The following is a 14,768-nucleotide window of genomic DNA, read 5'->3' as shown; positions in this document are numbered from 1 at the left end:
TATATATATATATATAATGCACCTAAATTCTTTCCTGTCATTAGTGGTTCTTTAATTAATGTTATGTTGATATTGGTGATTTGTGTTTAAAACCTAAATCTGTGTTGTTATATTTATTCATCACACCTGTTTGATTTATGTGAAGTCTCCATAATTTAAAAAGAGGAATACGTAAATCGGCAGCACTGGTTCAATAAATACATATTGGGTGCTTCATATATGTAAGGATAGGATGATTTTACAACTATGAATAAAGGCAGTATTACCTTTCAAGGACCTTACACTGTATGCAGTGTAGAGGTAAGGCAAACGTTCGGATGAAATCACTGAAATGTAAGGTGACGTAAGTTTCATAGGAGAAGAACTTTTTGCTCAGAAAACATTCATGAAAAAAGGTAACAGATAAGTGATCCTTTAATGATGTGCTAATTTTTATAGAAATAGGGGAAGTATCCCAGAAAATAAAAGCAGGTGCTTGGGAGAAAAGAAAACAAAACAAAACCAGTAAGTAGAGATGGATAAATGTGCTTCACAAAGACTGGGGACAGTGGTTTGACTGGAAAAGGTATGAGTAACTAACAGACTCATAGGACATATGGCTGAGGGATATGATGGGACTATACTTTGGATGTCCTTAAATTCCACACCAGTGCCTTTGTATTTAATGTGTAGGCAGTAGGCAGTCCTTGAAGACATTTAGAAGAGTAATATGAACTCTGCAATAGAACAATTAGTTCTATTCAATTTAGTTGAATTAGAACAATTAGTTCTAATTCAATTTAACAATTGAATATAGATGAATTGGGGGAGATGAGTGTGGCAAAAGTTTGAAGAAAAGAGACCAGTTAGAAAGTTTTTGATATTGTTCCAGGTGAGAGGTCATGGGGATCTTAAAGTAGTTGTATTGCCCAAGAAGATGCAAAAACAGTTGGATATGCAAGACACAGAAGATACTGAACCTTTAGGACTTGGCAAATGAAATCAGTCATTGGAAGGATGGATAAAGGAATAGACTGCTGTTTGGCTGAGGCATTTCTATTTAAAGTAGGTTTATTTTCTCTGCATTGTGTAGTTCTCATGAACTAGTTGTCTGCCAAAAAATAGAAACTCCATCCATGGGCCACAATGTTGCTACTGTGCTAGGTAGTAAAGGTGTGTGTTTCAATGATGTGCATGCTATATAAGGTTTCATGCATTGTGGAGGATCATCAGGAAGTCAGATATTTTGCTCTCCATTCTTTTACATTTTTTTTCCCATGAAAGTAGGGAGGAAAATTTTTGGTCTTTATTTTGTTGCCAAGATCTGTTTTACATTAACGACTCACAGGTGTGATTTATCATTCTATCAGTAATTGACACAAGACTGTCAAACATGACCACAAAGGAAATCCTGGAATGCTATCCTTCATAAACTATTGGTTTAGAGATTAAAATTGATAATACTGATTTACTGCTCAAATTGCTGCCTTGACCTACCACTGATAAATCATAGCATGACAAGGAATATAGAAATTAATATTAAAAAATAGAGAGGAGGAGGAAAAGATTGAATATTGACAGATTCTTCAGCAGCTAGGTGTACTGCATAGACATACCCTTGACAACACCAAAGCAAATTTTAAAATTAGGAGGTAGTTGTTTTGAGTGAGACATGCATCCCAGTTTTGATAGAAAGTCGTAATTCAATAGTTTGGTTTATGGAAACTTAACATTTCTTGATCTGACCATTCTGGACTTAAATTTCTGGTATCCTCTTCAACTGGTGGATATAGTTTTAGAGCTACCAAAAGAACTGTTTGCCTATGACTGATTTTTGTCCTGAATATAATACTAATGTCAGTTACTTGTTTCATTGGAGAGCCAGTATCATGTCATAGAAGGATGGATAGGCTATGAGTCAAAAGATCTTGAGTTACTGTCAGGTTCACATTTACTAACTTGTATCCTTTCAATAGCCACTTAACAATCATGCTTCAGTGTTTATCTGTGGCTGCCCTTCCTACAATGCAGTCATTTTGAGGATCAAAAAAGAATTTGTCAGTATTTTATAAATCATAAAACTGTCTTATTTTCTATTATTATTATCATTAGTGTTACTATTATCATTAAAAGGATTCTAAATCTGTAGTCTACCAGAGATTATTTTATCTAGCCTGCTGTTTTCAGGAACATCAAGTGTTACTTCCCCCCATAGTTTAGATGGTACTAGTGGCTGAGTCAGGATAAACAAATACCCCAAGGTCCCATAACAAGTTAAACGGCAGAAGAGGTGGCAGAGACCCTGGTTTTCCGCCTTTAGGTGCAGGGAAACTTTCCTACACTATTGTTGGAATAATAACAGTATTTCAGAAATCAGTACTGTCTTGATCTGGAGTAACTCCAGTGGGTTTAAGAAATACCTAATATAGCTATATTGAACAGAGAAGAAAGAGAATGGAGAGAAAAGTGAAGTGATGTGATATACAGATTTAGAATGCTACCCAGAAGTGGCTCAACTGCAGCTTAGTGACACCAGTGTCTGGACATGTCCAACCATTTATAAAACGAATTCTTTAAGGATGTTGTGGAGAAGCTGTTTTTCAAGACTCATCCACTTCCCTATCCGCAGTCAAAAGGAACAAATATATTGTGTGAAATTTTGCTGAGGATATTAAAAAATGATTGCATATACCTTTGTTGTGATATGATTTTACTTTAATTGTTTAGACTGTTGGTAAAGTCTTAGTAAATAATTGGGCTTTACATCACCGTTTTGAAGGCAGTTTGTTTTCCTAACACATTATTTGAACAGCTGTTGGGATATTAACGTGGATTTAATAATGTTTGGTGTTTCTGTTTAGAAAGTTTAAATGGGAGAGAGTTATATTAGTGCAGAAGCAACTTCAATAAATTATTAGATAGCCATATTGGTTCCGTTGGTGTACGTAACACCATTTCAAGTGTCTGGCATAGATTGGGAAACATTCATGCTTATAAGTTATAAAATCCCTTAAGTGCCCACTTCAATTCTCAGGGAACAGAAACAAAGCATATAAAATGTCCACTTACACGTCACACCTGAAATACATTTTTTTTTCATTTGGTAAGTAAGAATGTTATTTTACTATCTTCTATTCCACACTGTGAAAAAAAATATTTCTTTAATTCCCATAATATTTACTTCTTTAAAAAATTAAAAATTAAAATTAAAATATACACTTTGGCAACTAAACAAATGTAAGTCACTAATTCCATAGAAATTAAACTAGAAAGCTTATTTTATACTCTATCAGATCAATAAATATATCACTTTAAGTAGAGAAAATAAACCATAATCCCTCTGCATTGTTTTCCTGGTTAGGAAACTTGACTAACTTGTTTGTAGATTAGTAGAATCCGGTCATATTAATAATAAAGTTTTAAGTTGTAGAAAGTTTAATATGTATATTAAAAAAGTCTTACTGATATTTTCAGTTCTGATTACTATGTATGGTGTTTCCAGAACTTGACATTTAAAATTATAGCATTATTTGTGAAAATCAAATTCTAATGATGAGGGTAGAATTTATTATCTTAATTTGAAAATTCAAAATTAATATATTTATCATGCAGATAAAGTGATCTCTTTCCTAAAATTTTTAAAAATTGAGAATTCATATAATTAAAGAAATAAATTGCCAGACTGCAAAATCATATGCTGTCTTGCACAGATGGGTGACTTTGTGAAGTTATAGCGTAAAAAGTAGTAAAGTAAAATGTCCAAGTTATAAATAAGTGCCTTTTCACATTTACATCTTGTTCAGTTCAATAGATTTATTATGTAACCAAATTACATATGTTAGTAAAATATTTCTTGTATCCTTACTCATGAACTCTTTTATGGCCATTTTTGGAGTACATACTCTTCTGTTAATATGGGTTTCTTATTTAAGTTAAAACTATTTTTTTGCTTTAGGCTTTAAACATTTACTATCATTATTGACAGAATATTAGGCAAGTAGTAGATACTTAATAAATATTTACTGGTTTAATGATTTTTAAAGAGAATTCAGTGCTGTCTTTGTTCCTTATTGGCTAAGGTAGATGAGTTCTATGAATGAACGTAAGGTCTACAAATGTATGTAATGACTGTTGTGCATTTTATTATCCTTTTCATTCTTATGTGAGTAAAATTTGGATTTGATTTATTTTTTTTTAACTTTTTCAAGTACAGTGGTGGCAAAGAAAATGTCCATCATAGCATTGATTGGATTAAATTAATTTGTTTTTAGTAGCTTCACAAAATAACATGATTTTGCCCCATTTGGTTTTATATTCTACCTTTTTTTCCACAATGATCTATACCTGTTTACCTGTGTAAAGGCTTTTATTCACTTATCCTTTTATTACCATGTTAGTGAATTAAAGGCAAGTCTAGTGTAACTGTCCATTCACTATTACCTATCTGGAAGCAAGGACTATTGTGAAACCTTTGATTGTAGAGAGCCTAGAATGGTTACTGAAGAAACTTTTGTAATTGAAAATTGTTTGGCTTGAAAGTCACTTTAAAAAAGAGAGTATCTGTACAAGTATCTTTACTTTTTGTTATTTGTAAATGGAATTGATTAAACTAGTTGTTTTTATGGCATCAAGATTACATTCTAGTGTTTATAATTATATTTTGAAAGCATAAAGAAGAAGAGGGGAAAAGCTTGAATTCATAAGAATGTTTATATCCTGAAGCTTTTTTTTTTTGGAAAAATATGTGGCACTTTTTATCCTGAAATATATTCAAAGCTTTTTCTACGTAAACTTGATTGTAACAGTTTTTTTCTATTAACTTACTCTTTCCGTGTGTTCACAAACCTGAGTCTACTAAAATATGGACATAACAGTTATAAATATAAATGCTAAATGGAAGTACCATTACAAATGAAGTATAAGAAACATCTTTATCATCAAAACTAAAATCTTATTTCATATCCCCTTTTCATTGCTAACAATTTGTTCTGGCAAAATTCTTTTTAACTTAAGTCATTATTGTTTATTAGCATATGATAACATGTGTACATTTCCACAAATATGCCCAACTTTTACATTCTTTATTTCATATCAGAGAAGCAAGCTTGAAAAATAACTGTTGATATTGAGAATTGTAACAGTGAGATTTCATTTTACTCAAATGAACAAGTTTTCATCTTTATAGCCCATATATGAGAATGTCTTTGTGTTACCAAATTGTAAAAGAAATTTCATGTAAGTCTAATTTCAAATATTTGAAAACTAAAGGACTCTGAATATTATTGTACAGTGGTTAATAGCTGTAATTCAATAGTTGTAGCATCATATAGTATAGCTACAAATATAACAAAAGTCTTCATATATAAGTTATAATTTAGAGTACACTTAAGTTTACCACTTACATTTAATCATTAATAAATTAAAATATTTTAAGGTGTTCTACATTAATTAAAAACATCTTAAATAGTGAAAATAAACCATGGGAGAGTTTCTATGAGTGGAGAAAACTTTTCTATTTAATAGTTAAGATTCAAAGAATAATTGCTTTTTATTCTAGAGGTTCAACCTAATTGTAGTGAGATGGGTTAAAGATTAGTTACACTGGGATTTTGTTTGCGTATACACACCATGTAAATGCAAAATTTAATCTATGACATATGTATATTAAAATGTGTTGGACTTTATTGATTTACTATATCAGTACAGCAAAATTGTATACATTCATATATTATAAACATGTATTTCCTTATAGTATTGTTAGAGAAGATATTACTACAGCTTACTATTTCTTGTCTATTTAGGTTTTAGCAAAATATACATTTTTTCTGTATTTATTTGAAGTATATTCTTCTATAGAGAAAAACTTCTAACTATATTTATAATCTCATACTTTTAAAAATCACATTTTATCTGTTTCGTGTTATGTTTTAATCTCAGTAGGTAAAAAGATAATTTAGTAGTGTAATGTCAGTCATATTCTTCATAATTCTGAGCTATTTTGAAATTTAATAGACTCATAGTTTCAGGTTCTAAAACTACACTTTCAGTTATGTATTTCTTCATTCCTGAAATGGAATTCTGATAAACTTTATGCACACTAGGTGGTATAAAGTCATGCTGTATAAAGTTACACTTTTCGATGATTTTCCTTCTTCTTAAGTTTAATTTTAGATGACAATTGTGAATGGAATATAGCATTATATGGGATAAACAATAGCATTTTACATTGATTTTAAAAGTCTCCCTTACTGGAAAAAATATCATGGAAGAATTACTTAGATTATGAAAAAACCTATTGATGCAAGATATAGAATCCAAGAGCCATAACTGAAGGCTTTAACAATTCAACATGTGAAATTAGCATATATGCCAAAAAAATGCCCTTGAGTAAAGAGATAAACCAAAACCTTTGCAAAAGACATCATAAACACAGGGCTAAGTTCCTTAGTATATAAAGAGCATTTAAATTCAGTGAGAAAAGACTGATAACCTAATAGAAAAATGGGCAGACAACTTTGATAAACAATTCTGAGAAAAAATAAAGAACATTTCAACATAGAAAAAGATGTCTAACTTCATACATAATTTTAAAATGCTTTTTAAAAACCGTAGTAAAATACCAGTTTTAATCTGTCAGATTAACAGAACTATGTGGTATTGTAAAAGAATGTCTGTAATAGAAAGAAGCAAGAAATAATTTTGAATTTCCAATGATGAACTGGACGAACAAATTACATTACATTTATAAAATGGATTCAGACTATTTGGAATTTGAAAATTATGATTATGGTTGCTTTTGAGAAAGGGCCTGAAAGATAGTGAGCTTGATTACAAAAGAAATTAATTTTTAATTTTATTCTTTATGGTTTTTGTTTTTTCTTTGCCATGTTTATGGGTTCTTTAAACATACAAAGCAAGTTTGAAGCAATAAAACTCTTAAGTTAGTAGAACATCTCAGTGAATACTACTTCAACATCTCCTATATACCACAACATTCTTGAGCATACTGGCAATATAAAGATGGATACAATATTGTCCCAACTCTTTTTAAAAACCAGTAAGGCAGTACCAATTTGTAAGTAGGGTAAAACTCAATATAGTTGGTACTCTGTTAGAAATGGGTCCTGGAAGGATGCATATCACTTTGTAGATCTCATAGTAGTTTATGTACTATAAGTTGATAAAGCTTCACAAAAATCTTATGAAATAGAACACTATATGTCCAGAAAAAATTAAAAGATAAGAGCATTTCCTGTACTTACTCATTTAATGCTCACAGCAACCATAGGAAGTCAGTGCCATTATCATCCCCATTTTATAAAGGACGTGGTGAAATTAAACCTAAGTTCCTCGCTGTCCTCACTCTTAATACCTAAACTGTTCTGCTTGAACTTTATTCAGTTATCTGAATTCATGTCTACTTTGCAAACATGAGACTCAGTTTAAATAATTAGTTCAAGATTATAATGCCAGTACTCTTCTGCCACAGAGCCATTTTGATAGTGCACCCTCTTGTGATAAGTACTAATGACAAATCACAGACTGTGTGGTTTCTCTAAGAAAACAATGGCAGTGAAAAGAACTTACTTCCTTTTTATGAAAAGATTTCCTCTACTCAAGTAGTACCAAATAAGTTGTTTTGCTTAGTAACTTTGATATGACTTCTTAAGAAATTTTCAATATTACTGGATAAAAAACTGATACTCACTAAAACCTTGTTTCTGCTTTATGAAAAGACTGTCAGCAATCCAGAATGAAGGCTGTGCTAACAAAATTCCAACTTTTCTGTGGGATGATCCAAAAACAGCAAACAGAACGCATTAAATTTCTTAACAGTGGCATGTGTGTACATGCATGCTATGCCATTCCTGTGATTAGCTGCTTTTTGGTGTGCATAGATTAGAGTTGGAATACTTTGATTTTCAAACATGTTCCATAGGTAATATTTAGATAGAAAAAATAAGCAGAGTAACTTAAGAGCATGTGAGATCTGTGTACTACATTTATATAGCTCTAAACTGAATGTATGTGTTTAGTCTGATTTTAGAACATTTGCCTTGACAGTGTATCTTCATATGTCAAAGACATTTGCTGGATTAAGATCCTGAATTGTTTCTCTTCCTGTGTTCAGAAGCAGGTTTATACAAGTATTCTGATGAGAAACAGAGAATATGAAGTACATATAATGATCATTAAATTAAGAGGAGGCATAGTTCACTGTGTTAAGCAATATTTAATCTTGTTTCTTCCATAATCCTATCTCAGTCTTAGTAACCTTAGTGACAGACTCAAAAGCCAATACCAGGATTATTAAAAAACTTGTTAAAAAGCAAATGTCTAAGCTAAAGAAACAAATGTATGCAGAAATAAAGAGTCATTCTGTTTACCTAGAATTTTCCTGAGCTGTCTTCACTTCCATGACATTTCACTAAAATATCATAGAACACAGTATGTATTAACATGGCATTTGATGATGAACCCTGTTCTACTTTATATATCATTTTCACCCATTTAGTAGAATGGCAATGAGTGGAAAAGAGATGTAGGTGATACTACATAACATATATTTAAAATATATTTTCTTCTTTTCAAATTACAGCAAACTCAGTAAAACTAGAAATGCAGAGTGATGAAGAGTGTGACAGGAAACCCCTGAGCCGTGAAGATGAGATCAGGGGCCATGATGAGGGTAGCAGCCTAGAAGAACCCCTAATTGAGAGCAGCGAGGTGGCTGACAACAGGAAAGTCCAGGAGCTTCAAGGCGAGGGAGGAATCCGGCTTCCGAATGGTAAACTGAAATGTGACGTCTGTGGCATGGTTTGCATTGGGCCCAATGTGCTTATGGTACATAAAAGGAGTCACACTGGTAAGCAGCTGAAAGAATAACCTGATGACTGCCTGTGACATCTGATGTTGATATTACCTGACATCTATTCTCTTTCCTTTTTATTCAGGGGTGGCAGTGGTGAAAACTACCTTTTCAGAATTCTGCTAGTATTGGATTGCAGAAAAACAGAGAGTAGCCTGGGTCTTGACTTCCAGCCTTCAAATCTGAATAGCATATCAGAAAAGAAGTTTGGGATTCAGTTTCCACAGTTCTTAATATAGCAATAATATGATAAGGGTTCAAAAGGTATAGGAGAATTTCATTGTGTAACTTAACTTTTTTGTATTTCTATACATATTTTACCATACCCATGGGCAGGTAATATAGTTTGCTAGATAAGAGTTTATACTACAAAATGGTACTCATGCATTTATATAAGTGAATAATTTTCACTTTATCCAGTTAACTCCTTGGAATACAATTTCTAATCAATCTCTGCCTACCACAGGTCTCAGTAGCAGGCAGGTGCTTTTGTAGTTCAGGGATGCTACCATCTTTCTGTAATTGTTGGTTATAACTCCTGCAAGGATATATATAGGATTGAATATGACAAATAGTGGCTGATGTGTAGGTTGGAATATGTAATTCTGGCACAGAGTAAGGAAAAAGCCCTCAGATTAATTCATATTATATTTTAAACATTTGAGAGGTGAAAAGTTTTCATGAAAACTAACCAAATGAGAAGGCCTTACTTAAATCTTTTAAACCCTTTGCCAATTTTTTTTCTTAAAACCAACAGAAATGAGATAGTAAGTGGTAAGCTAGGAGGATCATTGACTCTTAACAAAAAAAGTTTCAAGTTCATGTGAAAATTGGTTTAATGGTAATCATGGCTTTCACTATAATGCAAAGTAGTAGTGTACAGTAAAATATTAATAACTAATATTCTCAGAGTTTTAAAAAACACTCGGAAGAAATATAAATCACAATAAATTTATTTAAAAGTTTTATTTCTAAATAGTTTAATAATTACATACTTAAAGCATTAAAGATACAAGGTAGGTCAAAGTCTTTATTAATCTGAACGTTTCATAATACACATGAAGAAACAGTCAAGTGATTTGTCCACTATCCCTTATATAGGTAAAGGCATTGCTGAAGCTAGAACCAGGGTTTTCTGATGCCCATACTGGTTTTGTTCAGACACACTATTGCTTGGTATGTCAGTATACCAATAATTTATTATAAGGTATAACTGTAAACTAAGACTGATATTTTAAACATTACAGTGAGAAGTTATACATTAAAATCAGTGTTATCATAATCAAAATCATCAGCTTTAGAACATATTTACTTATTCCAATCATATAGTCAATTACATTTTGCTTTTCGGTTTCTTTATCTCCTTTTTAAACAGCACCATCTTTTAAAGATATTTATATTACTAGTGTATTTTTTTTCTTTAATTTTTAAAAGTATCTTAGAAAAGGCTGAAAGATCAAGCTTGGTATCTACTTGATAAAAAGAAAAGGGAAAAGCCTATAAAATAATCTACTTTTCATCTATGCTCATGAGCTAATTCTAACGACACTTCTAAAAACAAGTTTCACAAAGTTATAATATATTCATTATGTAAGAGTGATTATATTAAGGAAGATAATACTCATTCAAATGTGTAACTTCTCCTATCTAGTAAAATACAAACAAAACAGTCAGTCTAATGGTTTTTCAGTTGAATTGCATGCAATGTTAAATTTTAAGCTAAAAAATAAACTAAAAATATTTAGAAGATTTTTAATTAATCTTTTATGTTCTGAATTAAGAAAAGTCAGAGAACCAGAGTACAGTTTTTAGAAAATTTAGGTTAATCAGTGATTCAATGTGATACAATAATATTCATGAAGATTGTTAATTTGTAAATACAAGAATAATTATATACCTACTCTACTGTCCTTTTGATATTTACTCGAGTGGTAGAGTTGAATTATTTTATTTTTGAAAATAATCTGATTGGCATAATAAAGTTTATAAACAGTTATACAGATTTCCACAAATCCTAGGATACGAGACTCACTCAGCTAATAACAGCAAGGAGTATGTTAAAGTACACTTGCAACACTATCTTTTTTGTCAATCAGTGTTTATTGGAGTATTGTGCAAATTATTACACTTTCTTCGGATCTAGATTTTTCTTAAAGTTAATAGCCATTTACGGAGAAACTGTGATATCTGTCATGCTTTGTCAACTTTGAAATTGTGGATATGATATCTTTAAACAAACACTTAAACATATTTCTGATGATCCAGTTTATACATCTGATTGTGTCCTTCCATTTTCAACACCAGTTTAGTACCATTTTAAGACTAGAAAGTCTATTTACATTTCTTTAATTTAAACTAGATTGAGAAAAATGTAGTCAGAATCTAGTCATTAGCCAAATGTTTTCTCCTTAATACCGTGAACTAGCCTGCATTTTAGAACTTCCCACTCTTACCAGTTGTTTATCTCTAATATTAAAGGCACTGTCTTAAAACCTTATAATGCCTTTGAGAAACATATTTTTTAGTGTTTTTAGTTCATAGAATATCTAATGTAATTTTTAATTTTTTATTTTTTGAGATGGAGTCTTGCTCTGTCGCCCAGGCTGGAGTGCAGTAGTACGATCTCAGATCACTGCGATCTCAGATCACTGCAATCTCCGCACCCCGTGTTCAAGCGATCCTCCTACCTCAGCTTCCCAAGTAGCTGGGATTACAGGTGCCCACCACTGTGCCCAGCTAATTTTTGTATTTTTAGTAGAGACGGGGTTTCACCATGTTGATCGAGCTGGTCTCGAACTCCTGACCTCAGGTGATCCACCCACCTTGACCTCCCAAAGTGCTGGGATTACAGGTGTGAGCCACCGCACCTGGCCTCTAATATAAAATTGATGGTGAAAAATGATGCAGAACCACCCGCTTCATTACAACATCACGGAGCATCAGATTGAATCCGCTCTTCTTCTTTCTCTGTCATACTCTACTAAAGTACCAATTGCAGTGTCTTATTAATGACTTCATTTTATTTATTTGATGTTGCTACTTTAGTAAGTAATCAGGTAATATTGTCATCGGATAGTCCAGGCACTCTTCACGGGGAATACAGAAAGAAGAGTAAAAAAAATAGGGATACTGAATCAATTCATGCATGAACACATATAGATTGGACATTATAAATGTAGAATTTCCTTAATTTTACCTCTCCTTAATCTACTCCCATCTTTGTAACTCAGTTTTCAGCACCATATTTTGTACATTGCAGCTTTGTGCAGCCATCCTTTTGCTCAGAGGCACTCAACAGATGCTTGGGATTCTGCATATTTGTAGGTGGTTGTTCCACCCAACATAGGAGCACCCCCTGTCTTTGATTCACCAAAGCAAATTGATGCATGTATATTTGCATTTTAATTGAATATTTAAACACAGATCTAGAAATAGGTGTTTATGAAGGTACATAAAATATCGAAATATAAGATATTCCATAACAAAAATAATATATAATCTCACCCAGTCAATAAATAAAAATGGACCAGTAGATTGGCATATTGAATTTAAAATAAAACAAAACAACAGATTCAGATATGGACATGAAGGACACATGACCATATCTTAATTGTTTTCCTGGATCCTGTTTTATTAGTCTAGATTTTTGTGCCTACCAGGGGAAAGATTAGTCATTACGGTTATAACAAACTACTTAATGTTTTCAGCTTGGATTGCTCCATTAATATAGTTAGTAAATTTGTAAGGTTTTCTTAAAATTTGCTTTGATATACATATGAAGAACATGGTTAATATTTTTTTCAGACAATCTCTAAACTGACTCAGAAAGGGCCCATTGATGCAGTCCATTTAAAGAACAAATTATTTACAAGAAATAATTGAGATATGTTGTTTTAAAGTGACGTAGACAGTATGGAGTTTTTGCATATGTACTATTTGCATAGAGAAAAGATAGTTAACTGAACCTTTTACTTAATTATCAGATAATTTTACATTTATCTCTGTAATGCCTAGGCCAGGAAATACCCCACGACATTGAAAAAAAGGGCTGCTAATGTTTTATAGAAATAACTATCAAAAATTGAGTCAATTCACTTTTTATTTGTTATTAGACAGATACGGATATTACTTCTATATTTGGATTATTCCTAGAATATAACTATGTATACTTTTAGAAATCTCATAAATTCCCCTCTGTTTTAATCCTTGTTTCTAACAGTATTGTCATTGAGGATTTCATTATGATTCCAACTAACTTTAGTTTGGAGCACAGTAAAACAATTGGACTCTAGAAATGATAATTATCTTTTCATACAATCAAGACATCAATAGGAGTTAGGCAAATAAAATGAGGAAAGCCATAAAATTAGTATCCAAATGTAAAAGCATCTATCAAGACTTATAATTCAAATAAATATCTCCCAAAGCCTAACTTATTGAAATTAAAATGTATTATTTTCAATGCCCCTTTTCTCTTACCAGAAAAAGGAAGAAAACTAGTTACTTTCATCATGCCTTGTTCTTCTTTACTTCCCATGTCCATGGGAACTTACCAAAGTCTTCCACAGTATGACTTCCACACTGAGCAACCGGACAATATTTCCAGATATACCTAGACCACCTTTTGTTTCTTCTACCCCATTTGGGGATGATCATATAAATTCAGAAGTACTTTCTTATTAAAAAGATTTGAAGATATCGGTAGTATTTTGTAAATGTAAAAGCTAAATTACCCTGTCATTAATCTCATGAAACTCAATTAGTTGAATGTTAAAATTCCTTTTAAAAAAGATATTATTGTTTCATTTTTAGACTAGCATTAATTTTGAATAATGAACTACTCTAAATTAGGGATTTTGAAATATTTCAACCCAAACATTGTAGGAGGTTTAAAGGAAATCTGAGTCAGCATGCTATAGGAGTATTATCTCTTTTTGTTTGTTTGTTTTGTTTTGTTGTTGTTGTTGAGATGGAGTCTCGCTCTGTCGCCCAGGCTAGAGTGCAGTGGTGCAACTTCGCTCACTGCAGCCTCCGCCTCCCGGGTTCACACAATTCTACTGCCTCAGCCTCCCGAGTAGCTGGGACTATAGGCGCCCGCCACCACGCCTGGCTAATTTTTGTATTTTTAGTAGAGACGGGGTTTCATTATGTTGGTCAGTCTGGTCTCGAACTCCTGACATCTTGATCCCCCCGCCTTGGCCTCCCAAAGTCCTGGGATTACAGGCGTGAGCCACTGCGACCAACCAGGAGTATTATCTAAAAGTAGACATGATTTCAAATTGTTCACCACACTTAGTAATTTAGCCCTTTTGTAAAGTTATTGTGAACGAATTTGTAACTTGCTTGGGAAACCTTACATAGACAGATTTTAAAAGTAAAATCAAATATTTGGAGTGAAAAGTATAATATATATTTGCTATTTTCCTTTTTCTTAAAAAATTTAATTTGTGAAAGAAGTGCCTCCGTCTTTCCTTTTAATACTATGTAATTCTGTGGCAGGGGTAGGGAGTGGAAAATTCTTGATTTAAAAAGATGCAGCCTGTGATTCCATTAGGAAAGAGAATCAAATAATTAAGTTGTATATTATGTGTAAAATAAAAAAGATCTGCCAAAATTTGATTTATTTTAAAACCTTATGTTGGAAGACTTTATATGAGGGATATAGATCTTACCAGGTTAATCAAACTAAAGAAGATACCACTTAAGGGAACTTTAACATTATAGATAATTTTTTTCAATCCAATTTTATCAATATAGGAACTCTTGTACATGTAGCTCGTAAGAGCTCCAGATTTCTTAAGAAAAAACCTTGATGGGTGCTGACGAGTTGATGGGTGCAGCACACCAACATGGCATAAGTATACATATGTAACAAACCTGCACGTTATGCACATGTACCCTAGAACTTAAAGTATAATAA

General features: G+C 32.1%; 1 protein-coding gene across 9 annotated transcripts in view; it reads left to right on the top strand.

Moving 5' to 3' along the window:
• Positions 1–14,768, top strand: part of IKZF2 (IKAROS family zinc finger 2) — a 176,465-nt gene that overhangs the window by 95,455 nt on the left and 66,242 nt on the right. For 7 of the 9 annotated variants that reach the window (XM_017855659.1, XM_017855680.1, XM_017855655.1 and 4 more), the window contains one exon: positions 8,579–8,845. In XM_017855659.1, the coding sequence (XP_017711148.1) occupies positions 8,579–8,845 (267 nt within the window). The remainder of the gene's footprint in view (positions 1–8,578; positions 8,846–14,768) is intronic. The other 2 variants (XM_017855699.1, XM_017855689.1) reach the window with 1 other exon arrangement.

This window comes from Rhinopithecus bieti, unplaced genomic scaffold, assembly GCF_001698545.2.
Source record: "Rhinopithecus bieti isolate Rb0 unplaced genomic scaffold, ASM169854v2 scaffold_1070, whole genome shotgun sequence".
Classification (NCBI taxonomy): Eukaryota; Metazoa; Chordata; class Mammalia; order Primates; family Cercopithecidae; genus Rhinopithecus; species Rhinopithecus bieti.
This window is presented reverse-complemented; position numbering and strand designations above follow the sequence as displayed.